This window comes from Metopolophium dirhodum, chromosome 3 (assembly GCF_019925205.1).
Source record: "Metopolophium dirhodum isolate CAU chromosome 3, ASM1992520v1, whole genome shotgun sequence".
Classification (NCBI taxonomy): domain Eukaryota; kingdom Metazoa; phylum Arthropoda; class Insecta; order Hemiptera; family Aphididae; genus Metopolophium; species Metopolophium dirhodum.
In genome coordinates this window covers 20207476-20234346 of record NC_083562.1, presented here as the reverse complement: position 1 = coordinate 20234346, position 26871 = coordinate 20207476, and the positions used below count along the sequence as shown (strand labels likewise).

Sequence of the window (26871 nt, the reverse complement as noted above, 5' to 3'; positions counted from 1 at the left end):
AAAGAACTCGTTCATTTTCTCGTTCTTTTTTTATAAAAAGGAATTCGTTCAACGTGCCGTTCCTTAAAAAAGAATTCGTTCCAGGAATCCGTTCCTTTTGGAACTCGTTCCTTCCAAACACTGCATTTTCAAAATATTTCGATTGATTTTAAACTATTTCCTACCACACAGGACTTATTATAATGTATATATAATATAAATTACAATTTATATCAATAAAAGCAATGAAATTTGAATAAACTTTTAAATCTAAAATTTAAATTATGATATTACCTACATACTATTATATTCTTATTATGATTAATATATTATTTACTCACATGCAATTATATGCTGTGATGTACAATTTTTATTTTTTGTAAATGTACATCACAGATGTTCTATTTTTTGTTTTAATTTGTAACATTAATGAGTAATTTATTATTGAATAACAAATAATAAATAATAGTAAATACTACGTTTTGTTTTATTATTATTTTATAATTACAACAAAACATTTTTAGTAATTAGTTGCTATCATATTAAGTAGAAACAATATCCGAGATATAATATAATAATTAAAATGAAAATTATAATAGTTCTTATTTTTTGTATTTTTTGTCCTCCATTGACAACACAAGGTATTAATGATTATTTTTAATTATATTATTGTTTACGAGATTATTACATTACAATATTATTAAAAAGATAAAATATGTTGAGCATAGCAATACATATTGTATTGATTTTACAGTTATGTGTGATTTTTGCCTCTGACATGTACTATTGCGTTTTGAAACAGTAAAAATGCTTCGATCTATATCTTTAATATATTTTCTGATAGGAAATAGAAATTTTGAGAGGAGGGGGGGAGAGGATCAACAGTAAAAAGTTCCCGTACTCAACTTAAATAAGAAATGTTTTTTTTATTGTCTATTGGCATATTATGAAGTTTAAATTGGATGAAATTAGATTCTGAGCAGTGCGAAAGAATGTATTGTTTTACCATGATGTGTAATTTTTATTCTGTCTGTCATCAAAATTAGGTAGTAAAAATGCTATGATTTTAGAGATCATCATCTATTCTTATAGGAAAGTGAATCTAGTTGGTAATTTTAAGAGGTCAAAATTCAAAAAAGTTGGACAAGTGGGTACCGCTCTATTGTACAGCGGTTGTCAAGCATGTCATTGTAATGGTATTATATTTGAATTCAATGATAAATCATTGCTACAAAAAACAATTTCGAGCAGAGAAGTTATACCAGCCTAGCATGCTTGTATAAATAATCAAATTTAATAGTTACAAAAAAATGTAATAAAAATCTAAAATATTCAAAAGTTATAAAAGCGTGACTTTCGGGTGAACTCTTATTTCTTTTTGTTAAAGGTAGAAAAACTTGTTAGGAACCTTCTATTAAAATTTCTATGGAAACTATGAAAAAAAAACTTTTATGAATTTCTAACTAAAAAATAATTTACAACATTTGAAAAAATTATCTTAGCTATAAAAAGGAGTAAAAATACTTTGAAAATTTTACAATGTATGAAAAATATTTGGTGAAAATTTCAAGAGTCTACGGTTATTCGTTTTGGAAATAAAACAAAATATCAGAAATCGATTAATAATTTTAGTTTACCACTGAATATAAAATATCGTAAAAATGATAAGTTATACAAATACTCATAAATAATTAATAGTCTGTTTAAGTATACTTTTTTTTTATAGGTAAACTTATGTGATTTTTTCTATTAAAATGTTTAATCTTAGGCCTAAGCTATGAAAATAAAATATTTTACGAATGACTAACTGAAAAATTATTTTAAGAATTTTAAAGATAATTAAATTAACTATTTTTCTATACAAGTATGCTGGGCTGACACAATGTCTCCGATCAAAATCGTTTTTCTTAGGTATGCAATTATTTATTATCGAATTATTCAGATTTAACACATAAATTACAGTGTCCTACTCAGTTATGATTGAAAATAGTAAATAATAGACAATAATACACCCGAAGTGAGTTATTTATACATTCGTCACTGGCCGTTTACTGCCGACAATCGTCATTTGATATTATAAGGTAATTAATATGGTTTATAAAATATGTTATTTTTCGGTATTAATAATTTATTAGTTTATTATAGTGTGTACTGTGTAGTCGTGTAGACGTATTATAGTGACTTGTGTGTAACCGAGCCGATCGAGAAAATCGTGTTGTCTGTTTTTGTTTATGTACACTATTACTTATTAGAATAACCTAAGTACTTTTTTATTTTATATTGGTCATAACTTGACTAATAACTAAATAAAAATAAAAATATGATTAGCCAGTATTTTAAACCTACTCCGAAATCCACAAGGACATTGAACGATGATGATACTGATGATAGTACAATAATAGATTGACCACAAACGAAAATGTTAAAATTAAATGTTACCTCAACTTCTAACGAGTCTTCTATTTCCTCTTCTAGCTTAAATGTGCTATAATATTATAAAGCTAAGTAATAGTGCTAAATATTATTAAGTTTAAAAAAAATAAAAATGTGTATTGGGCAGGTACATATTATATAAACTAAAATAATTATAAGCGGGCCTATCCTACATTTTGATCCTGGGCACGCCTCTGCGCCTACGTTACCAACTTACTCACATTTCGAAAATATAAAAATAATATTCATAAATTTTTAGTAATTAGTTGCTATCATATTGTAGAATCAATATCCGAGATATAATATAATCATATTTATTAATATAATAATTAAAATAAAAATTATAATAGTTCTTACTTTTTGTATTTTTTGTCCTCCATTGAGAACCCAAGGTATTAATGATTATTTTTAATTATATTATTGTTTACGAGATAATTACATTATAATATTATTAAAAAGATAAAATATGTTGAGCATGTATTGATTTTACAGTTATGTATTTTTTTTGTCTCTGATAAAAATCTAAATTATTCAATAGTTATAAAAGTTTGACTTTCAGGTGAACTCTTATTTCTTTTTGTTAAAGGTAGAAAAACTTGTTAGGAACCTTCTTTTAAAATTACTATAGAAGCTATGAAAAAGAAAACTTTTATAAATTTCTAACTGAAAAATAATTTACAAAATTTGAAAAAATTATCTTAGCTATAAAAAAGAGTATAAATACTTTGAAAATTTTACGATGTATGACAAATATTTGGTGAAATGTACGGTTACTTGTTTTGGAAATACAACAAAATATCAGAAATCAAACAATAATTTTAGTGTACAACTGAATATAAAATATCGTAAAAATGATAAGTTATACAAAAACTCATAGGTAAACTTATGTGAATTCTTCTATTTAAATGTTTAATCTTAGGCCTTAGCTATCAAAATAAAATAATTTGTGAATTATTAACTGAAAAATTATTTAAAAAATTTCAAAGATAATTAAATTAACTATTTTTGTATACAAGTTCGCTGGGCTGACAAAACACCTCCGTTCAAAATCGATTTTCGTAGGTATGCAATTATTTATCATCGAATTCAGATTTAACTCATAAATTACAGTGTCCTACTCAATTGTGAAGTACACTTGACGCCTACGTTACCAACTTACTCACATTTCGAAAATATAAAAATAATATTATTTTCACTTAATTGTATTTTGTGTTCACTAAATATGTATATATAATGTTTCTAAGGTAAAGCGGCCGTCAAAAATCAGGTAATTTGTAATATAGCTGGAAGAGCGTGGAGAAGTACTTATGTATTCGATATATGCATGCTGCCAGAACGTTGTGATATTATTGATGTAGGTCAATATGCTTTTGACCGTGATAATGGTGTTGATACCCATATAAAGGAGTCGGATAAAGGTAATTATAAACAAATTCAGTCCTGTAAAGAGTACCTATTTGAGAAAATCTATACTTTTATAGTATTTGGATACTTTGTAAATACTCTTAAAGAAAGTATTTGAAAAGTATTTTAAATACTGCACTGGACGTATTTGTCTTTGAAATTATTCAAATATTTTTATGTAAATGCATAAAAAATTCAAAACAATTATTCGTCAGTCATCACGTGTCAGATTTTTTTTTTAAATAATCAAATTATTTTGTTTATAATATTTGCTCATTCGTAAATGTTGAGAGCCCCTATAATTGTCGTTGTTTTGTTCATTATTATTGCGAATATTATACCGACTTCTGTGATCTCTGTATGAACCCAGTACACTTGTAAATCAATTAAAATCAGTATTAAAAATTGAACACCTATGTATATCTTAAATTAATTTCTGATTTTATTAAAACTGTTTAATTACTAAATAATAAAGTATTTCAAAATTATTATAAAACAAATTTTATTTATTTTCATTTTGTAGGTAGTATAAATTTAAGAAGGAGGAACAAAATATATAATAATACATAGAAAAATGTAACATTACACTATTTTAAATTAGTAATTACAAAATTAATTTTGCAAACAATATTTTATTAAAAAAAATAAAAAAAGTATAACGTGGCAAATATTCTTTATTCTTATTCGTTCTTAATTACTTTTTTTTAAAAGTATTTGAAATTTATTTTAAATACTTTCTGAATGGATGTATTTGTATCTGTATTTAAATACAATTTTAAAAGTATCATTTACAAGACTGTCAAATACGCAAACGTGTAGAGTAGATCACACTGATTTCCTATCTTTGGCGTTTCCTATATCAGAATATAGGTACATAGTCCCCATACCTATTCAAATGGGGTATTTTGATTTAACATTAGGGTGCTGTTCATAAAAAAAATTAGTTTTTTGATAATATTTTGCGAGGTCTTTTTTATTTAAGAAAAATTAAATGCAAACAGAATACCGTTCTAAATTATTGTCGTTGAAATTAATATCAAATATTGACATACATATGAATACAGATAATACACAACTAATGTTAAGATGATCGCCTTGTAATTTATTTCATGATAACCAAATTTTGAATGATAACAGAGGAAAATGAATAGCAGTTTTTAATTACATGTATCAAAAAAATTTCAAAAAAAAAAACAAGTGTCATTGTTATTTTTAGTTACTCAACTAATGGTGAACATTTATTATAAATAAAACAATACTACAAGATACCTCACTAAAAATAAAATACTGATACGATAAATATGTTAAATACTGTATGTTATAATATTAAAATTTTAATGATTAAGATATAATAAGAACCTTAGTAGAAGCTAACAAGACTGTTTACACACGCATTGGGTTCAGAGGTGGTAAAGATGAATGGATCCCAATATTTAATCCCACGGATGAAAAAGTATTTCAGAAGCAAACATTTGATCCATTAGTCAATTTTTTAAATACATTTAAAATTAACGGACTTATTATTAATTGTGAAGACATATATAGTGTGAGTAAAATATAACATTATCTATAATTTGTTAATTTATATTATATATATAAAAAAATATTATTTTAAAAAATCAATCTATTACATAATACTGGTATTTATTTTGCATAATTTTAATATGTTTATTTTAGATTGCCACAGATGATATTGATAAAAAAATTAGTAACTTTGTGTCTGCGATTAAAAGTAAAGTTGATAAATTAATAGTTGGTATAACTATTTCTGGGAAGTCCTATAAAAAGTTTGAAAATAATACGCGTAAGTAAAATATATTTTATATACCTACAAGGATAATAAGTTTTTGTTGTTCTTAACGTTTATGCAAATGATTTCTATTTATTTCAATTAACCCTTCATATTTCCAATTAATAAGTGTAAATATAATATATTTTTATTGTAAAATTATACGATTTGTAAATTATTTCTTTATATTCCAATATTATGTTCTTCAAGTATTTGATTTTACAATAACAAATCAAGTGTTGGATCTTTATATCATTAATTGGGCATACTTAAACGATTGTGAAAAAGATACCGTTAAAACTGGTATGAGTCCAGTTACATCAGCTAATCCAAATGTCACAACTATTGTACGTACCTATTCCTTAAAACAGTGACAATTTAAAAAGAAAATTCTATTTAAACATTTTTTTTTCAGGCAAAAGTTTCTAGTAGTGTAGCTAATTCAAAAATGGAGAAATCGAAAATATATGGTATGGTTCAATTACTTCCATACATTCCAACAAAACTTCTTTCAAAAGAATCTATGTATTGTATCACAACGTATTCTATAGTATGATTGATATTATTTTAATATAGTAAATATATGTTTTAAAACCAATTTAACATAGAATCGTCGAAGTGTTTACCTACATGATAATCTTGTTTCTATTATGCCAAAAAACTGTGCCAAGTTTTTCCAATCAGAGCACATAATAAAACCACTTATTCTGCCCCCGTTAGGAATAATGAAACGAGAAAAAAGTTAATATGTTAGGTAATATAAACGCAACACATGACATTTTTTTTTTGTGAAACAGTTTTTGCTCATGGGTCCCCTTGGTTTTAGTTTTTAGATTTTAGTGGTTTTACATAAAAATCATTATCTTGTTTTAATTACAGTATTGTAGCAGTACCAATAAAGCAAATTCATCTCAATGGTGTACTGACCCTTCACAACTTTTATATGATCAAGTAAGTATATTCAAATCTTCTTATTGTGCACACGAAGTCGCCGTTGGTTGGTAATTTGACAGAATAGACTACGATAATTAGTTTAAAGAAAGACGGTAATACACACGAATGAAGGACAAATTATAGGAGAATAAAAATTGGAAAAGTATAGCAAAAAACAAAGATAAAATGAAAGTTTTGAAGAAAATAAACCCTTTAAAAAATAAGATATAATTTCAGGTTGGGGTAAAACGTATAGGTACACTATAAGGCTGTATTAATATATTATAGGAACAAATGTGGTGGAGAAGCTGAAACCTATTGAAAGATGAGCTCCGGTTGGTAACATGCACAAAATGTTATGATATAGCGTTGATGTATCCAATGCCCACGTGAAATGTATGGGTCTGGTTAGTATATTATGCCAGCGGCGACGAGAATGCGTAAGATGGCATCGTTGTTGCAGTACCTATTTTGTACAATTTAATGTAATGGTGGAACCTGTATAAAATGTGGCAGCGTATAATGTTTAATATGTACCACGATTTAAGATAGTATTTTATTCCATTGCCCAACTACCCATTAGAAATTGTTATCACACGGCATACGATTTGAATCAAATAGTCACGTGATCTGTTGACTTTTTTTACTTACAGCGTTACCATTGGTAAAGTAAAATGTGTTAAAATGTTAGTTAATTATTTATTCATTAACATTTATTGTTTATTTTATTATTTACATATGATATTAAATAATTAGTTTACGGACATTAATAAGACGAGTTAATAACACGTAAAAAGAATAGTCTACCAGAAACCAAAGTACTGTACATTGAAACCCTATGCCGTCTTATCATAGCTCGTTGGGTGACCATCTTTATCTTTACATATTATTAAATCGTGAGGCGATTTCTTTGGACAGCTATGTCTGAAGTTCTACTGGACCGATTTCTGAACGTCGTTAGAGCCAGAAGAACTACAACATATAAATCCATACTTAATGTAATATTATTATAATTACGAATAAATGTACCTACCTTTTTTAGGTGGTAACGCAATGTTATCATCTGATACTGAATTAATGCTTGTTTCTATTTGATGATTAGTATATCTACAAAAACTTCATTATTTTCTGTTTGTAAAAATTAAATAAATGTATTTGTTTAGTATTAGAATTGATCAACGAAATTATTTAACTAACAACAAAAACGAAGGCAACGTTGCAATCGAAAAACGATGAAATACTATAATCATTATGTCCGGAACAAATTTTTCGAAAGTAGGAATAATGTTAGGTACCCATAAATATATTTCATTTATGTCCGTATACGGTTTAAACAATACATTAAAAATAGATTTTTTTTCAATAAAATACGAACCGGCACACTTGAGAATCATTGCGCTAGACGGTGTTGATTCGGGAGCTACAAATAATTATAATATACTAGTTCAGATCAATACCGAACACTAAATAGTCTTGCCGAATAATTTAAAAAACAAATAAATATTAAATATTACCTAGTTTGATAAGTGACGTACCCGTGGTAACATTTCCAATTTTCGTATAGTCTTTTCAAACATTTTAATATTAAAATACCGTTTTTCTAGAATACGCATTAATTTTTAAATTTGTTTCAGCGTTTTATCTACCTCTTTGCATAGTAGGTGATAGTGGGGTTGGAAATTGTTTTACATTTAATTGTATTATTTTTTTGTTGTTTCTTTTAGGGAGTACACGCAAAAAATGTCTACGTTGGAATTGTCCTAGAACAGCTTGATACAGATGATTACGAGAGAAAATGTGAATGTGGCCCATTTCCAGTAACAAACATAGTTCTTGATGGATGGACAGGATCTCCTTTTAAAACTTGTCCTAAGCTAGATCAAAATTAACAGATTTTAATGAAAATATTATATATAAAAAAATTATCATGTTTTACTCTATGTAGTAATAACTAGTACTCGGACTTATATGCATTAAAAACCAACTAAAAAAGCGCTAAATAATGTTATTTATGCAATAAAATGTGGAAAAATAAAAATTATAAAAGAATTAGCAAAAAAAATTGAATTTTTGGAATGTTTAATATTAATAAAACAATATATTTTAAACTATGAAACACTTTATATTTTTCTGAAACAATGTCAATTGTCAATGGCTGTAAACAATATTTACTTATCTTGGTATACGCTTTTTATATCACCGATTAAATTTAAAGTTATGTAAAGAAAATGCTAATAAAAACATTCAGTAAATATGTCATGTATCTACGATCATTTGTTTTAGAGTTACACCAAAAACGATTTTATCAAAAACCGATATTACGTAAAAAATACCGTTTTGCCTTAATTTTTCTTTTGTTTTTCACCGCACTTTTGAAAACTACTGGGAAATTATTACTTTCTCAAAATAGAGTTATAAATATATACCACTTGTAGTTATATATTATATTTAAAAATTAAACAAGTATGCATATGAAAAAAAAACATACCTAAGTGATTAAATAAGAACTTTTATTTTATTTGGAACTAAAAAAGAAACTCGTTCATTTTCCAAAAGGACGACAAAGGAACGAATTCTTCTTTTTTTTAAGGAACAAGGAACGGAACGAATTCCTTTTTTAAAAAAAAGAACGAGGAACGGAATGAATTCCTTTTTATAAGGAACTTGCCAAACACTGACACTGTATAAATTTCTCAATGGATAAACATAAATATTCTGGTGTATATTGAGGACTGTCAATCCATTTAGTCTCATTTGACCAGTAGTATTTATAAGATAATTTTTAAGTCGACGCAAGGAAGAAAAAACCTCTCTTTAGTAGCTGTTGTGACTGGTAGTGTAATTAATATTTGCAATAACTTTGAGATTACAGGAAAAAAAATCAGAATTACAATGGAAAAATAGTTCTGTTATTGTTAACGACGAATTTGGTGATTTGAATGCACAACTGCTATACCATAGTATAAGTTCACTATAATCTAGTCAAATTGTTGCAGTTACTTAATATATCAGTATAGAAATTGAACATAATTTTGAATTCCTCAAAAGTTTCTCCAGATATTTGTTTGCTAGTCTTAGGTAATGAGCAGTTGAAACCTTTTAGTTTGGCCCTATGATCAAGAAATTGTCATGGAGTTGTTCAATAAAATTATCAAGAAATGGGATGAATGTTGAGACTCTATAATATTCTGTTGGATTACATAACTCATATTTTTTGTCGACTTGTTGTTCTTGGAACACTAACAGTTATACCAAAACTAGAACAGACATCTTCAACTTTTTTAAATATATTATCAAACTAATCATCAGCATTATCGCGGATTCGTTTTATAGTTGATTGAGCCATATCAGCGAATCCTAGAGCAGATTCTAAATCTAAATTTTCAGTTTGAATAAATTTGCTCAAAGGAGCAGTTATTACTACTTACTTTTACTAATATCAATAAGGCTACTTGAAACCTTAATTGATGGATGGAGGAACTAAGTTGGTTAGTTAAAGCAGAAGTCTCAGTATCTTTCCAAGTAGATATTTCATTAAGTACATCCACAACGGCAGGTTGAAGTTCATGAAACACAAGTACTGCATCATGGCGCTCAACGACATGGCCCACAGTAATAACTAGGGCAGAGGACTTGTAGCTCTAAAAATCTTCAAATATGCACTTAAATATACAAAATATGCATTTTAAAATGAATATTTTTGAACAAAAGATAAGAATTTTTCTGTAAGTACCTATTATTTTAATGAATACATTTTATTTACAACTATATTTATCAACTTACAAGTTACAATTATTTATTTGAGTTTATTTTTTGGGGTTTCTCATCTGGATACTTCTTCAAAACTTTCAACTTCTTGAACTACTAAAAAACAATTTACAAAATATTTTTGTTTCAAATATTTAAGATGAACACAAATTTTTGACTTGGAAGTTACATTGAACAATAAGGTGTTTTATCAAATTTTCAAATTGAAAACTTTTTCTATTTTCAGCTAACAGCACTTTGAACATTGAAAAAGAACGTTCAATATCATAGGAATTTATAGTGGCATATTCAAAATATGCTAAATCTCCAAGGCTCAAAATTTCAGGTATTCTGACTATTAAAGTTCTTTTCCAGATAACATTTTTGAAATTTGAGCTAATATTTGTTAACCTTTATTTTTCTCTAAAATATTCATCTTTTATTGAATCATTTTTCCCACTGTACCGGGTAATTGATTAAATTTTTAAAAAAACGTGCATAATATGGATACAACAAATATGATTTGAAAATCTGATAATTTTTAATATGAATATTAATATGAAGTTTGTATTTTCAGTGAAAATATGATACTATTATATAAAAATATGTATCAATTATTTATATTAAAGTCGAATACAATAAAACCTATATTTATATCGGTTTTGTAGACTGTTGAAATTATACATTTTTGTGATATTTTTAAAAATTGCTTATCGTTTAATTAAGATATTTTTATCAATATCTATATAGTACCCATATGGGTTGAAGTATGTTTATATTTACGATCTAAATGGTGATATTTACGAGAGCTATAATATTTATCATATGGATACATCTAATATGATATTTATTTGAAAATCTGCTGATTTTTAAAATAAATATGAAGTTTGTATATATTTTTATTGAACATATGATATTATTATAATATAAATCTGTGTACCTATCAATTATTTAAAGTTAAGTCGAAAACAGTAAAAACTATATTTATATCAGCATTGCAGACTGTTGGAATTATACATTTTAGTGAGATTTTTTCAATATTTACGTATCATCTTATTAAGATCTGTAAAGGGCTTTATGTGTTGGAGTGTAAATATGTTTATATTTACGATCGAAATGGTGGTATCTAACCTAACGAATATAGAAATGTAATATAGTCGGGGTCACGAAAAGTGGCGTGTGACCTCGACTGTACCCCAACCCACACTCGGCCAACGGTCGGTGGTTCTCAACATGCGGCGCATGCGGCGTATTTCGCGCGCGCAGCGTAACATTTTGTGCATTGTACACATCATAAAAAAAATAAGGTTACTGTTTTTATTCTATGGCTTTCAGGTTGTTTGTTGCATAGACCTGTTATATATAAGTTGATCATATAGTCTATGGTTTGTTGCAGCTGTTATTTTCCCTTGCATTGTGTGGGGAAAGAGGGGTTGTTTTTATACTAAATGTACAATGAAATACCATAGCATGTACCTACCTTTAGTAGCTTGCAAGTGGTTGACGAGTAGGTACATTCGTGTGTTAACTGTTTAGTGTTGTATTGCCTGTGCGTTTTAGTAATTTATTTACTGTGCTGTTATTTTGTAATTTTTTTAAATGTCTTTTAATGATAAAGATATTCATAGTCAATCTAAAAAAATTATACATAGCGTGTTTATATTTTTAAAAAATGTATCTAAAAAACCTGATTTAACGCCAGACTTTTTTAAATGTGCTCAAGACCTTACATCCCAGGCATGTGGAATTTCGCTTCGCACCGTAAGCCGCATTTGCTCCGAAGCAAAAAACCAGAAAACACGCAAGATGAACAACGAGTTGTTCCATTTTTTAAATCTCCGCGTAAAACATATAAACGCGCGAAAATTTAAACCGAGTTGGACGATTTTGATGGAGATATAGTCAGAAGAATTATTCACGACTTTTATGATAGTTGCTCTACGGTTTCCTATCAAACGGTCAATGCGATACCTCGGCGTTGAGATCGACACGCAGCTCTCTTTCACCAAACACATACAACAGGCCTCCCGCAAGGCTACCGACTCAGCGAAAGCCATAGCCAGACTGATGCCCAACCTCGGTGGACCGTCGCAAAGCAAAAGAGCGCTTCTTGGCACTGTGGCAAACAGCAAGATGCTGTACGCCTCGCCGACCTGGGCCATTCGTGGGACAAAAACGGCTAAGAATGGCGCAGAACTGGCAAGAGCGCAGAGGACCGTTGCACTCCGCATAATACGTGCCTACAGGACAGTCTCGGCCGACGCCTCGTCAGTATTGGCTTCAATGCTACCGGCAGACCTGCTAGCAACATAAAGGGCTAGAGTTCGGGTTCGCCTGGACGACCAGACTGACGTCGCCCTGAGCACCGTTAAAAAAAACCAAGAGAGAATAAACAGCATTGCAGCTTGGCAAGCTCGGTGGTAACGGTCTGATAAAGGCAGATGGATATACCGGCTCCTCCCTGACGTTGGGCGCTGGTTAACAAAGCCACCGCTAACCCTGACTTTCCGACTGACGCATGTGCTTTCGGGGCACGGGTGCTTCCGGAGCTACCTTAAGAGGTTTAATCGGGCAGACGACAGCAATTGCGTATACTGCGTCGACCCCGACGACACTGTTGAGCATACGGTTTTTACCTGCCCGAGATGGCTAGACGATCGCGCTCGAATGACCGAGATTATGAGGCGATCTCCGAACGTGGGCGACGTGGAAGAAATCCTGTGTGGTCCCCTGCCACACGACTTGCCAGAAGACGCCCAAGCCCGTAGGAGAATAATGAAACAGTTCAAAACTAATCGCCTGGAGTTCATCCGCATGGTCGAGACGATTCTGTCGACCAAAGAAGAAGATGAACGCAAAGAAGAGGCCTTGCGAAGGGCACAACGGTTGTGAGAACGAGACATCCAGAGCGGCGGACTCCGGTAGGCTCGCTAACCGGAGGCAGGTACGCGAATTCAAAGGCGGCGAACTCCGGTCGGCCCGAGAAGGTCAGGAAGAGGTCCAGTAAGACTTAAAATGCATTAAAATTCAGTTTACCATTGTTAATGTAAAATTTTGAAAATGTTTGAACGGGGTGAGTCGGGGAGCTGTCCCGTCTGCCCCCCACGTATGTATTAATACGCGGAAGCAATGCGAAAGCAGATCCCGCGGCGTCGTCGGTTAAAACAGGAAAAAAAAAAAAAGTTGCTCTACGGTGCACATTCCTCAGAAAAATGTGCACACTGCGTAAAAATAACTATAGTCGCCCTGTTGTTTATGTTGATGAGACTTGGGTTAATCAAAATCACTCACGATCCATTATTTGGCAGAACAATGAAGGTACGGAAGGACTAAAGGTTCCAATTGGCAAGGGTGGTCGACTGATTGTATGTCACGCAGGATGCGCCCGCTACAGTTTTATTAAGGATTCAAAATTAGTTTTTCGCAGTAACACTGGTAATACTACAGACTACCATAACCAAATGAATGCTGGGGTGTATAAAGAGTGGTTTCTTGAATTACTCAATCATCTTGAAGAGCCCTCTATTATTGTTATGAATAACGCTTCATTAGACCTTGGCTGAAAATTATCCTAAGAGTAATTCTAGAAAATCAGATGTACAAAAATGGCTTGAAGATAAAAATATTCCCTACAGTAATCTAGAAACATTAGCCGAACTCAAAATGAAGGTGAAAAATCGTATCTCCTTGATCAGTTAGCATTAAAAAGAGGTCATTAGGTGATACGACTTCCTCCCTATCACTGCCAGTATAACGCTATTGAGTTGATTTGGGCTCAAGTTAAATATGAAGTTGCCAAATAAAATAACACTTTCAAGATGGTAGACATTGAACGTTTGACTCATGAAGCGTTAGATTCAGTGACTGTACAAGACTGGGAGAAATGTGTACGACATGCAGAAACTATTCAATCGCAAGACTATGAAAAAGAAGTTCACAGGGATGCCATATTAGAACCTATTATATTGACCATATTACCAGGTGATAGTGATTCAAGTGATGATGAAGACACAGATAATGATAAAGACATATTTGGTAACTAATTTCGACTTTAATTAGGTAAATTAAAATTGTATATATAATGTTGTTTATAGTATTTTGTAAAAATAATAATTTGTAAATATATAACATAAGCATATAAAATGATAAGATGTTTTTAAATTAAATTTTTTATATTAATAGTACGATTTTGTTGTTTTGGTTTTTATTATTATAAATAATATGAAAATATTTTTAAAAAAGCGCGGCAATTAGTATTGGCCGTTTAAGAACCTATTAGACGATTTAACCGCTTGGATCGCGTCGGTCACACGCCACTTTTCGTGTCCCCGACTATAGTATGAATATTCAATATATATTATACCTATATAAATCAAACTATGAGTAATTATTTAATGTCTTCTAGACATGGTAAGATATATCCTAACTTTTGATGGTAATATACATGCGTTTTCCATTATTTATAAAGTAAATAGAATAGTGTCTAAAATAATTATGTAACTAGTCTAAAAACATAAAAATAAATTCCTAGTATTTTGGGTAAATGAGTGTTAAGTGATGCATGTAAGATATAATATTTGTACCCACCTATCATATGCTTTATTATAATATAAGCGACCGGGTATGGTTTCAGCATAAATCAGGGCTTGCAAACGTTATAATAACGTTATGATTATAACGTTATATTTGACAAATAACGATTGAAATTTGTAAACGTAATTATAACGGAAAACGATAATCAAAAATAATTAAATACCGCAAAACAAAACATAACGATTAACAATATATATAATATATCATTAAACAAAAAATATCGCAAAACGTAATTTATAGAATATCATTACGAAAAATAACGCAAAACAAAATTATTTGAAAATTTAAAATCCATTTATTTAAAGGTATTTAAAGTATATTGGTTTCGTAGAAATATATTTTATTTCATGCTATTTATTTTTGTCTTAGAAAAAAATCTAAGAATTGATTATATTATATTCCGTATCTGGGACATTACCTACCCGCATTTTTTTGGAGTTATTGATAACTTTTAAACTGAATTGCCAATAGCTAATACCTAGTATAATAATAATAATAATAATTATTATTATTATTATTAATGATTAATAATGCCCCTATAATTGCGCTGTAGAAGTATAGAGTATAGACTTATTTTGTATTCACTATTCACTCTGTACTTTGTCTACTCTGTAGTCTGTACTACTGCGATCCTCTTAGTATACTGTAACATCCGTTTTATTTATATTACCTAGCTAAATATTAAAACAAAAACGCTATAATGGGTAGTATCATATATATACTTGAATACATTATTATTTACTTACATATTGGTGTTAGTATTTATTCCATTATTTGTGTATATAGTAATAGGAATACTATAATATTATAGCCTATACTCAATATTTCTATAATTTATTAGGCAATTGTAGCAAGGTATAAATACATTTCAGGTAATGTATTTCATGTACATTTCAGGTATATGTCAAACTAATCAGTGCAAATGTGTAAAACATAAATTACTGTCTAATTTTAAATGATATTTACATAATATGAAATGTTGTAAAAATGACTATATAATTCTAACACTTATAAAACTATAAATAAATAATAATGATTGATGATCAATTAGGTATAAATGTATAATACATTTAAAACATTAAAACAATAATAATTAATGGTTTTATTTTTGCTATTATAGGTAATATAATGTGTAGTGATTTTATATAATTCCTAGGTAATTTATTAAATTAAAATATTAAATAATAATTGGTATAGTATAGGTACCAACGTAATTATATAAAATACCTAGGTGTTTGGTACATAGAATACCATTTATACCAATATTGAATATTAATAAAATAAAAAATTATAATTTTCTGGTAACGATGTTGAAAAAAATTAAGTTGTAAATTATTTACTGGATTGTTGGAAAATGTTGGGTAAAATAACGTTTTTATTCTTAATAATGATAAATTCAAAACTTGGATTACGTTTTAATTCTGAATAACAATAAACGCAAAAATTGTGTTACGTTTTAATTCTGAATAACGATAAACGCAAAAATTGTGTAACGTTTTAATTCTGAATAACGATAAACGAAAAAATTGTGTAACGTTTTAATTGTAAATAACGTAAAACGGAATTTTTTTTTCAAATGTAAGCCCTGGCATAAATACATGTATTTAACGATAATTTGAGAAAAATATACGATAACTATGTGTCTATGTTACATTGATGGAAAATCGAAAAATATATAGTGGTCTTATATTTAATCTGAAAATCAATGCTTTATTCTTGACCGACGTGTAATAGGTTTGTTTATTTCGAGACAGGTTAGTGGTGAAAAACAGTGAAAATTGTAATGATAGTATATGTGTTATATTATATAACTGATGACTGATGAGTGTGGCTCTATGAATGCAGTTTTTATGATATTTAAACAAAAAAAATAACTTTTAGCAAAGGTATCTGTTGGCGCACGTCGTGTTCTTACGTGTGTAGTAGTTGACACGATGTACTCGCACTGTCAGGCAGAATATAATGGGTGGTGACACAAATGTAGACAATAATAGTGTTACGAAATGTAAGTATAATTATTAGGCCTAAAGACGGCTGACAATAAAGAGGGAGCTGACTATACGTCTCTAGGAAAGCTCCCAGACACAATACAATTTAGTATAATACAAATATAATATAATACAAATGAGACCTTTGCTATTCCGACGGCGGCAATGATGGTGTAGGTCGGTGGTGGTCCGCCGAATATTTATGCTCTCTGCAAGTACGCAACAAATGAACCAAGAGCAGCCCCAACCTTAAAATAGGCGATATGGTCGTAGTGAAGGACCAACAGCTGGCTCCCACTCATTGGCGCTTAAGACGCATATTAAGTGTCAGCCCCCATTATATTCTTCCTGACAGTGCGAGTACGTCGTGTCAACTTCTACACACGTAAGAATACGATGTGCACCAACAGTATCTATGAATATGCCGGTTTTTAAAGGCAAAATATTAGTTATATATATTTTTACAGTGAGATTATGATAATTATAATTGAACACATTTATATTGAACTTATGAAATGTTTACATGTTTTATCATAATATAATGTATGAGCCAAAAAACTTGATATAATATCATATTATACTATTATAGTGTAGATTGAAGAAATGTAACTATGTAAGTCAACCATTTAGAACTTAAATGGTCTCTTATAGTGTATAGTTGCATTTAATATCTAATGCGATATGATCGATGGATTGATTTTCAAACTAGTTATATGTTATTATTACAGTGGCGGATCCAGATTCCAGAGGGAGGGCAAAGGGGGCAGTTGCATAAAATAAATGCTGGGCCATGTGTATAAGATATGCATTAAGGGTCCCGATGCCAGTTTTTCAAGTTTTCCACAATTCAATACAATTTGTAAATAAAATTTTATATTTTAGTTGCCCCCTCAATTATAAGACTTTTCCACTTATCTACTACCCGGTTAGGTTAATAGGGTGTATTATATCGAAAAAAAATGACTTTACGGGAATAACTCTCAAGCCTTGTAGAATTGTCGGATTTTGATGACTATTTTTTTATCTAAAAGAAGAAGACTTCCTACAGTCTGCATCGATCTCTGATTTTGTATTTTAGTTCAAATAGTTGTATTAAAAAATTGTAAAAAAATGCTTTTTATCTTGTATTTTTTTAGACATATTATAAAGTTTGAGAATAAAATATTTAAAAACAGAGATCGGTGCGGGCTGTAGAATATACCCCTCTAGCAATTAAAAAAAAAAATTATGAAATTTGGTTGATTTTACAAGGCGGTATCGTTATTCCCGCAGAGTGTATTTTTGAGGACAAAATGGCATCGGCACCGGGCGCCTTAAAAGTAATTTAAATATATATGGTTTTCTATATAAGAAATCATTAAGTGAAAAATTATCACCGCTTGATGTAGGTACATATTATTTTGTTTTTGCTAATATGTGATGAAGATAACTATTTAATAATAATATGCTTTTTATTATTGAAACCATGGAATTTAAATATGATTTTGTTTCATCTTTGAAATAAATACGACTTTTCATGTAATGCTTTTAAGAATATGACATTCTAGACTTTAAGCTGTATTATAATTGTGTGATGACTGATGAATATGTGTAGTCTTTATGTATATGGTTACTGTATATATATATACCTTTGATGGTAATTAGGAAGGGGTATGACATTTTTTATAATACTACATGATTTTAACGAAATTATGATATTATTCCCTATTTTTTACTAAAATATTGTAATGTTTCCATAATATGCTTTATTGAAATGTATGATATTTTTACTTATTTTAGCAAGATTTCTGTGTTTACACTCAGACAACTATGTTTCTATCAAAATTAGTACATTTTAACATATATTCACATTGATAAGTATATTTTTAGGTTTCAGCATAAATTCTACCTACGTATTTAACGATAAAATGAGTAAATTATATATAAATAGGTACTATATTGCATTTGATTGTTGTATATTGGATATCGTTGTATTAGTATGCATGTATCTACTGTAAATATATAATAATTAATATATGTTTAAGAATTTAAGTATCAAATAAATTATATAATATTTTTAGATATGTGTGATATATTGTACCTTATATTATTATATTATGAGTATGTATACTATGTATGTATGTATGAATGTATGTATGTATGTGTATATTATGTATGTATGTATGTATTTGTGTATGAATGTATGTGTGTAGGTATGTATGTGTGGATGTATGTATGTATGTATGTATGTATGTATATATATTTGTATGATAGGTATAGTCGATACAAGACAAGTGTACATCAGAATATTATATATTTTTTTTTTTAAAGTGTAAATAAAAGGGGAGGTAATGTATTTGAAGGGGAAGGCGTAAAATATATGTCGGTCACGTGTGGGATTGGGTGGTGGTTGTGGTGTTTGACGAGTTTTTATGTGTTGCGGGTTGCCTATATTGAGTAATTAATACAAGTTTAGGAGATGCGTGTACTACGAATTGCCTATACAGAGGTGCCTATGCTTTTACATGTAAAATTTAAGGGGGAGGTGCTGCTGAACCTACATAATTATACTACTGCGCTGTATCTCGCCATACAATTGTAAAAACAAACAAGCACTAAACAGTCCAATAACTCCAGGGAAGCCGTATTTAAATATAAGTTGTACAGAATATTTTGATCCTAGGCCATCAGTTACCAGATTTTTACAAAAAAAACAACGTTACAAGTTGCCAGACGAACAAGTATCAAGATAATTTCTACAAACTGAAGTTCCTTGAAGAAGTTTGAAAATATAATATAATTTTAATTCTTATGTAGGAAGGCCTCTTCTTTCTCGGCATGATTATTATTATAAGAAGTAATAATCATTAATCATACTGTACAATACTTTATATTTAATTAGTGAAAAATCATAATTAACATAATTGTTTGAACATAATGAACTGTTTTACATAACATAACATAATCATAACATAACTGAGAGTAAGCACAAAAAAAAAGGTTAGGTTCTCGGTCAAGACGGTGGAGGATACCAAGCAGTGTTACCAATAGTCACCATAGTATGCCTACAAATCGTCCATCCTGACATTGGGTTACCCTCAACCCTAGACAACATTAAATAATAATACAAAAAAAATAGTACTGATGTGTCGTGTATTGTAATAATTAACAATTTTGGCCAGTTTTCAATCTTAAAAAGTGGACTGTATTAAAATGATATACACCACACAACATAAATAAATATAAATAATAATTAGCATCTGTATAATACATATGTGAGGGATATAGGCGCCCACCTACTATATTATAATATAATATTGAACCGATTGCTCGATATTCGAGACAATAATATATAATAATAATACAAAACGCCGCGAAGGCAATATAAAAAATAAGCAAACAAAATACAAAACAATGATATGGTATCATAAACAATGATTTGTTGATATGCAATCAATGATAATAAAAGCGCGTATCACTGTCGTGATACCGCGTTACCGGTTGTTGCCACCGACCACTCGACTGTCCTTATGACCAAACGTCCTCCATGACGCCTGCTTGCCCGTACGCATATAAGCAAACCATACATTGGGGTCGGGGGCAGTTGTCCGAAAAATGATAAGGCAGCTTATACCACAATACCATACCAGCATATACCAGCATATTACAGTGACACCAATTTGAAAAAACATCGTACAGTGATGCCATGCTAGCGGCACTCGTCGCTACGCTCCTCGGCGCCGTCGCTCCGCTCCGCAAATCGAAAATATCCCCCGACTTGCTGTGCAACACCACCTCAAGTTGGTCACAGGGTAACCACAGGTTAACCACCGTACAACCACTCTTATCGGTCTTTATCATTATTCGGACAACTGCCAGCCACCGCATACATTGCTAGAGACCCATAGGAAATAGAGAGCTCTCATTGGTCCTAGTACATTTGTGATAACAAGATAAAATTATCAATATTTTCAAATTTTATGCTTTTTCTAATTAGAATAGATTTGTTAATTAACATTTTTAATTATTTAATAAAATGATTTACCCACCATCATTTAAATATGAAATTGTCAAAGATGACAATGTAAATATAACTTTAAGATGTGATGTGAAATCTATGGAAGACACCAATGTGTGGGTTGCTGAGTTTGGTAAAATAAATTATTTAAATTGGAACGTTAGAACTAGTGTTCCAAATGGGCAGCGAATTGTGTGTTCGTAAGTATTTTATATTGTATTTACATTACTATTTATGTTGTAGAAATCTTAACTAAAAAACATCTTTAAACATTTTTTAGAAAAAACTTTGTTTGTCAACATAGTGGATTTCAGAAGCCTAGTATATCTGAAAATCAAAAAGGAATTTCGAAAAATGCTGAATGTCCAGCTAAGGTTAAGGCTGTTATTAAACTGGACACAGTATCTACAAGGAAGAAAGATCCATTTATTAAGGTATTTATAAATTCAATTAAACTCATAATTAATTTTTTTGTCTTTTTGTTTAGCTTGTGAATTTGTCCAGATCATCTATGGTAATATATTATTCTGATACTATTTTCATTTTAATTTTCGCAATTAGTTTTTTTTTTCGCAGACTCCAAATATGTGTTAAATTTGTGAAATAAAAATGAATTCTACATTTTTACAGATTGATTGACAAGTCTTAGTAAACAATTTATGTTATGTCTGTCTGATAAAAATAAATTGGTACTTTAAATTTGTGTTCATTATTTACTAACAAATAATACAGACTATATTGTATTACACTGTTTCTGGTATAGTATTGTAAACAATACATCCACAATATTTTCCACTGTATTATACAGTCTTTATTGTATTACACTGTATATTATACTTTATTGATGTGATTTAAAAAATAAAAATTAACAACACTTAATATGTACTTAACAATTGGTAATAAGCAATAATAATACAAGCTTTACAATAAATAGATATTTAATATTTATATTACAGAAAGGTTTAGTATGTTACATAGAAATATATAAAATTAATTAATTTGTGTTCATTATTTATTAACAAATAATAAAGTCTATATTGTATTACACTGTGACTGTTTCTGGTATAGTATTGTAAACAATACATCCACAATATTTTCCAATTAATGATGTGATTTAAAAATTAACAACACTTAATAATTGAAAATAAATAATAATAATAATAATATAAGCATTACAATAAATATGTAATATTTATATTACAGAAAGGTTTAGTATGTTGTATAGAAATATATAATCATCATACCCATACTATAAAATCTGCTGAAAGTCTCAGATTTATTCCGGCTGGTGATGATTTAAAAAATATGTTTTATGAGTATTTTGATTCTGGAATGGGTATAACTGAATCACAAAAATATCATGAACAATTATTGGAGTTAAAAGAGGATTTCACGTTGGAACATTTTGCTAATGGAGGCATTAATCCATGTTATCGTACGGTTCGTTATTGGTATGATGTTTGGAGAAGTTTGAATTTAGGTCCACGTAGTGGTGTTGGATTAATTGAGGTAAATATCCAATTATAGCAATGAAGAATAGTATACTTACATAATATTAGATACAGATAATACAAATAAGTAAGGTTAGCATACATATTAATGTAGCTTTATTATTTTAATTTTAATATAGAAACTAAAAGAAAAACAAGAAATATACAGTAAAAATGGCATTACTGTTTTATTCAAAGAAAATCCATTTGCTGTAATTGTTATAACACCCATTATGAGAAGAGCTCATCAAATGAAAGAGGCAAAAGAAATAATATTTGTAGACAGCACAAGTGCATGTGATCCTTTGAATCATTCAATAACATTTGTTATGTGCCCAAGTTCTGCAGGGGCAGTGCCTTTAGCCATCATTTTAACAAAAGTGAAACGTATGAGTGTTATTGTCAAGGATTTAAATTAATAAATGAAGCTGTTCTAGAAATTTTTTGTGGACAGGGATATCCCAATTTATTTCTGACTGATCAAAGCTCAGCTGAAATTAATGCCATCAATAATATTTGGCCAAAAAGTAACACGTTACTTTGTACGTTCCATGTCTTGCAAGCAGTTTGGCGATGGTTGTGGGATTCAGCTCATAAAATTCCTATTGAAAAACGTAAACCATTAATGAAATTATTTCAAAACATTTTATACGCCGATAATATGATTGATGCAGAAAATGCTTACAAAAAAGGTTGTGAAAATGAAGAGTTTCCTCAATGGACAAAATATTTGTGTAATTATTGGACATATAAAGAAAAATGGTGTATATGTTTTAGGGACGGTTATTCTAGAGGTCATGTAACTAACAATTACTGTGAAGTAGCAGTTAGACTTTATAAAGATCATGTTTTAGGTAGAGTAAAAGCGTACAATGTGTTAGCTTTAATAGATTTAACTAGTACAGCTTTAGAAGATTATTATAAAAGAAGACTAAGAGAATTTGCAGACAGTAGAAATTCCTCAATCAGATTAATGTTACAAAAAATGATGAAGAAAGTTACATATTTAAAAGAAGATATGATTGTACAAGAAAATGACTATGAATTTTTAGTGCCAAGTGAACAAGAACAAACATTATTATATTATGTTAATATTAAATGTGGTCTTTGTTCATGTTCTAGTGCCTTGGCTGGAAAGTTTTGTAAACATCAGTATGCTATTTTTCAATTTTTTAATATTAAATCTGATAATTTTCCTTCTATAACTGCTACAGACCGTTTTAATATAGCTAAAGTTGCCTTTGGAGAACAAGTCTTGGATAAGTCATTTTATGATCCATTTTTAAAAGTAGAAGTTGTAATAGAACAAAGAAATGAGACAGAAATTAATAATACTAATATTAATAACGATAAAAATGTACAAAAATTAAATTTAATAGAACCCACACCAAGTTCCAGCTCAGAATCAAATGATAACAGCAAATTTGAAAATGTATTAAACTTATTAAACCTGTGTAATACTTCATATGGGTCATCGTCTACGGGAATAAAAAAATTAGAACAAAGGCTTATAAAACTTAAAAGCAAAGGGCAATGGGAAAATTTTTTACATACAGCAGGGAATTGTGTACCATTGAGAAATAGAGATGGTGCAACTATTAAGGTTCAACCTACCACAATAGCTCGACGAAGTGCAGGTATAACAAAAGGTAGCAAACGGTTATTAGCTGGTAGACCTCCATTAGGAGAAAATGTTGCTAAAAAAAAGAAAAGAAATTTGAACCAAAATATTAATTGTAATTAACCTAATGCTAAAAGTCACGGTTCACTTTAAATGCCTATTTGTAATTTTAAAATTTATTTTTAATTTTTAGTTTTAACTAGAAAACTTATACTTTATTATTATTATGAACTGTAGAAATTGATTAGATGTACATACCTATACATGTAATTTGAATTTTAACTTGAGAACTTATATTTTATTATTATTATGAATTGTAGAAATTGACTTGATGTACATACCTATACACGTGATTTGAATTTGAACCTAACCTAACTTGAATCATGTATTCATGTATGAACTAGAAAAAGCATAAAATTTGAAAATATTGATAATTTTATCATGTTATCACAAATGTAATAGGACCAATGAGAGCTCTCTATTTCCTATGGGTCTCTAGCAATGTATGGTTTGCTTATATGCTGCCCGTACAAGCGTCTAGAGACAGAAAACGCCGAATGGCTGCAAGATGGCGACCTTATGCTCTTATCAATTGTACCTCTTATCTTCACAAATATTGATCAGTGTTATCACAGAATAGTATGTGATATTATCTCAAGAGATTATGAAATATTACAAACATTCATAGTTCATAAAAATAATTATAATTTATAATATCTATTAATTCCTAACTATATTTCAAATGTTCAATTACAATATCAAATCAGGTAAATAGTTATAAATTATAATTAAATGTCAATATTCAAATTGTTAAGTATAATAATATAGTTAGGTTCACATTAACTGTCATAATAATAATAAATAAAAATATGAGTGTGTGAGCCCACCATTACACTCTGGGGAAGTAAAACTTCTTTCATAAATATTGGGACCCTTGAAATTATAAGTGAATTAGGAAGAAAGTGAGAAAAATCAATACAATAAAAATAAACGTTCATGCTGCCGCCACCATGCATGACTTGCAAAATAAATAAATAAACAAACGTGTCGTTTCATTTTTCGTTACAATTTTTTTTCCAAGCAAACCCAAGAAAGAAGTTTTACTTCAATAATAATTACAAAATAATAGGTATACACAATACACGTCATAATACACAACAAACAATGTCTTGTATAGTTACAGCTAAATAGTTATAAGAAAATGTCAACATTCAATATTCAAATATTCAATGTTCATCAATAATAAGGATGCACTTATATTATTCTTTTCGACTTTGTTCGGTACTGAAATAGTTGAAGTTTTTTTGTGTGTTTTTGTCTTTTTAGTAGAAAAAAATCGACGCTGACGTATAATTTTTTTATTTTTTGGTGAAATATTTAATGACATTTTTTTAAAAGGCTTTTTATTCATATTATTTCTTAATGCTAATAATGTAGATTGTGCAGATGACAAACATTTCTTCAACACATCAAGTTCTTCTAAACTTGAAACAGGCAATTAAATAGGGTTCTAAATTAGGTAGGTGTGAGATGTTTCTAAAATTCTAGAAGTTTCTAAAATCACAAAAAACTCTACATGTCTTTTAAGCTTATATCATATATTTTATTAATAAAAGAGAAATATTCTAATTAGGAATGAGGATTAGCAAATAACAATATTGTATACTTATTACTTAATATTTCATAATAATAAAATAATATAATTTATCACATAATAAAAGTATACTGTGATAATACTGATAAATATTTGTGAAGATAAGAGGTACGATTGATAAGAGCATAAGGCCGTCATCTTGCAGCCATTCGGCGTTTTCTGTCTCTAGACGATTTAGCACGGAACGACGACTATCTTAATTGCTACAAAGTCCGTGTACCGCGGCGGTAGGCCTCTGTTGGCGGCGGCCGGACGGGAAGCCGGTTTGCACTATACGGCGGCGGGGGGGTGGGGTCTTCTAGAAGATTCTACGCCTTATCGGCGAAGACCCGTGACAAAAATAAAAATTGTCGCCACCGGAGTCGGCACCGAACATCCTCCCGCCTTCGAAAGCAGTGGGCTTTCAAACTTACTTTTCCTGGTTTTCATATATTTGGCGCAGTCAACGACATTACAATTATAAACCATACTAAGATAATTACTAATTATGTAAATTTTTAAATTATAACATTTTATACACGAACATCAAATAAATCAGAATACAAAATAACATACATGGTGGTGGATAATAGACAACGATATGGGACGTCCATACTCACCAGTACAAATTGAGCATCGTATTATACAGGTAGCTTGGTAACCTTGACAACCGGTCGCTTGAAAATACCGTCAGTTGTTTGAATGGTTACGACGCGGATGACATTGTCTGGACCTGGATGAACTTCCATGATGCGTCCGAATTGCCACGACATCGGTGGATGATTGGGTGTACGAATTGCTACTAAGTCTCCTACAGCCAGGTTCTCCACTTGTTGGAACCACTTTTTTCGTCCCTGCAGAGTTTGTAAATACTCATGGCTCCAACGACGCCAAAATGACTGAAGCGCCTGACGAATCAGTTCCCATCGTCTTAGCCGGTTGGTGGCGACATCTATGACATTTTCCTCGGGAGTAGCTAAGAGTGGTTGACCAATTAGAAAATGTCCCGGAGTGAGGGCTTCTAAATCATTTGGGTTACTCGACAGAGGTTGTAGTGGCCGAGAATTTAGAACACCCTCAATTCTTACCACTAGTGTTGTCAATTCTTCCAATGTGTATACTTGTGCTCCAACGACCATCTTCAAGTGGATCTTAGTGCTCTTGATTGCGGCCTCCCATAAGCCAACAAAGTGGGGCGCGGCCGGTGGGTTAAAGTGCCATTCGCACTGAATCCGAGAAGAGATGGCTTGTCAAGCGTTGTTCG

The 26871-nt window shown here is 29.9% G+C and overlaps 3 protein-coding genes and 1 pseudogene across 4 annotated transcripts; all 4 read left to right on the top strand.

The window, feature by feature from the left end:
- Window positions 1-495: 495 nt before the first annotated feature.
- On the top strand, window positions 496-8654 carry LOC132940744 (uncharacterized). The gene is made up of 8 exons (XM_061008477.1): window positions 496-620; window positions 3657-3830; window positions 5163-5362; window positions 5494-5620; window positions 5816-5952; window positions 6021-6155; window positions 6485-6556; window positions 8263-8654. Exons 1-8 carry the CDS (start codon window positions 563-565, stop codon window positions 8425-8427), a joined length of 1068 nt encoding a protein of 355 aa, XP_060864460.1. The 5' UTR covers window positions 496-562; the 3' UTR covers window positions 8428-8654.
- Window positions 8655-12211: 3557 nt separating this feature from the next.
- LOC132940583 (uncharacterized) lies at window positions 12212-12598 on the top strand. Its single transcript, XM_061008310.1, has one exon. The coding sequence runs from the start codon at window positions 12212-12214 to the stop codon at window positions 12596-12598; it is 387 nt and encodes a 128-aa protein (XP_060864293.1).
- Window positions 12599-20789: 8191 nt separating this feature from the next.
- LOC132940112 (uncharacterized) lies at window positions 20790-21504 on the top strand. 2 transcript variants are annotated; one of them, XM_061007532.1, is made up of 3 exons: window positions 20790-21063; window positions 21144-21297; window positions 21440-21504. In XM_061007532.1, the coding sequence occupies exons 1-3, from the start codon at window positions 20882-20884 to the stop codon at window positions 21455-21457; spliced, it is 354 nt and encodes a 117-aa protein (XP_060863515.1). In that variant the 5' UTR covers window positions 20790-20881; the 3' UTR covers window positions 21458-21504. The 2 variants fall into 2 exon arrangements, with proteins under 2 accessions (XP_060863515.1, XP_060863514.1); XM_061007531.1 differs by lacking the exon at window positions 21440-21504 and having other exon boundaries at window positions 21144-21371.
- Window positions 21505-21743: 239 nt separating this feature from the next.
- On the top strand, window positions 21744-24127 carry LOC132940582 (uncharacterized; annotated as a pseudogene).
- The last annotated feature ends 2744 nt before the right edge of the window (window positions 24128-26871 follow it).

Coding starts and splice junctions, on each gene's coding strand:
- LOC132940744 (XM_061008477.1), top strand. CDS start 563: ATGAAAATTATAATAGTTCTTATTTTTTGTATTTTTTGTCCTCCATTG. Junction 621..3,656: donor TCCTCCATTGACAACACAAG/GTATTAATGATT, acceptor AATGTTTCTAAG/GTAAAGCGGCCGTCAAAAAT. Junction 6,557..8,262: donor CACAACTTTTATATGATCAA/GTAAGTATATTC, acceptor TGTTTCTTTTAG/GGAGTACACGCAAAAAATGT.
- LOC132940112 (XM_061007531.1), top strand. CDS start 20,882: ATGATTTACCCACCATCATTTAAATATGAAATTGTCAAAGATGACAAT. Junction 21,064..21,143: donor GGGCAGCGAATTGTGTGTTC/GTAAGTATTTTA, acceptor AACATTTTTTAG/AAAAAACTTTGTTTGTCAAC.
- LOC132940583 (XM_061008310.1), top strand. CDS start 12,212: ATGATAGTTGCTCTACGGTTTCCTATCAAACGGTCAATGCGATACCTC.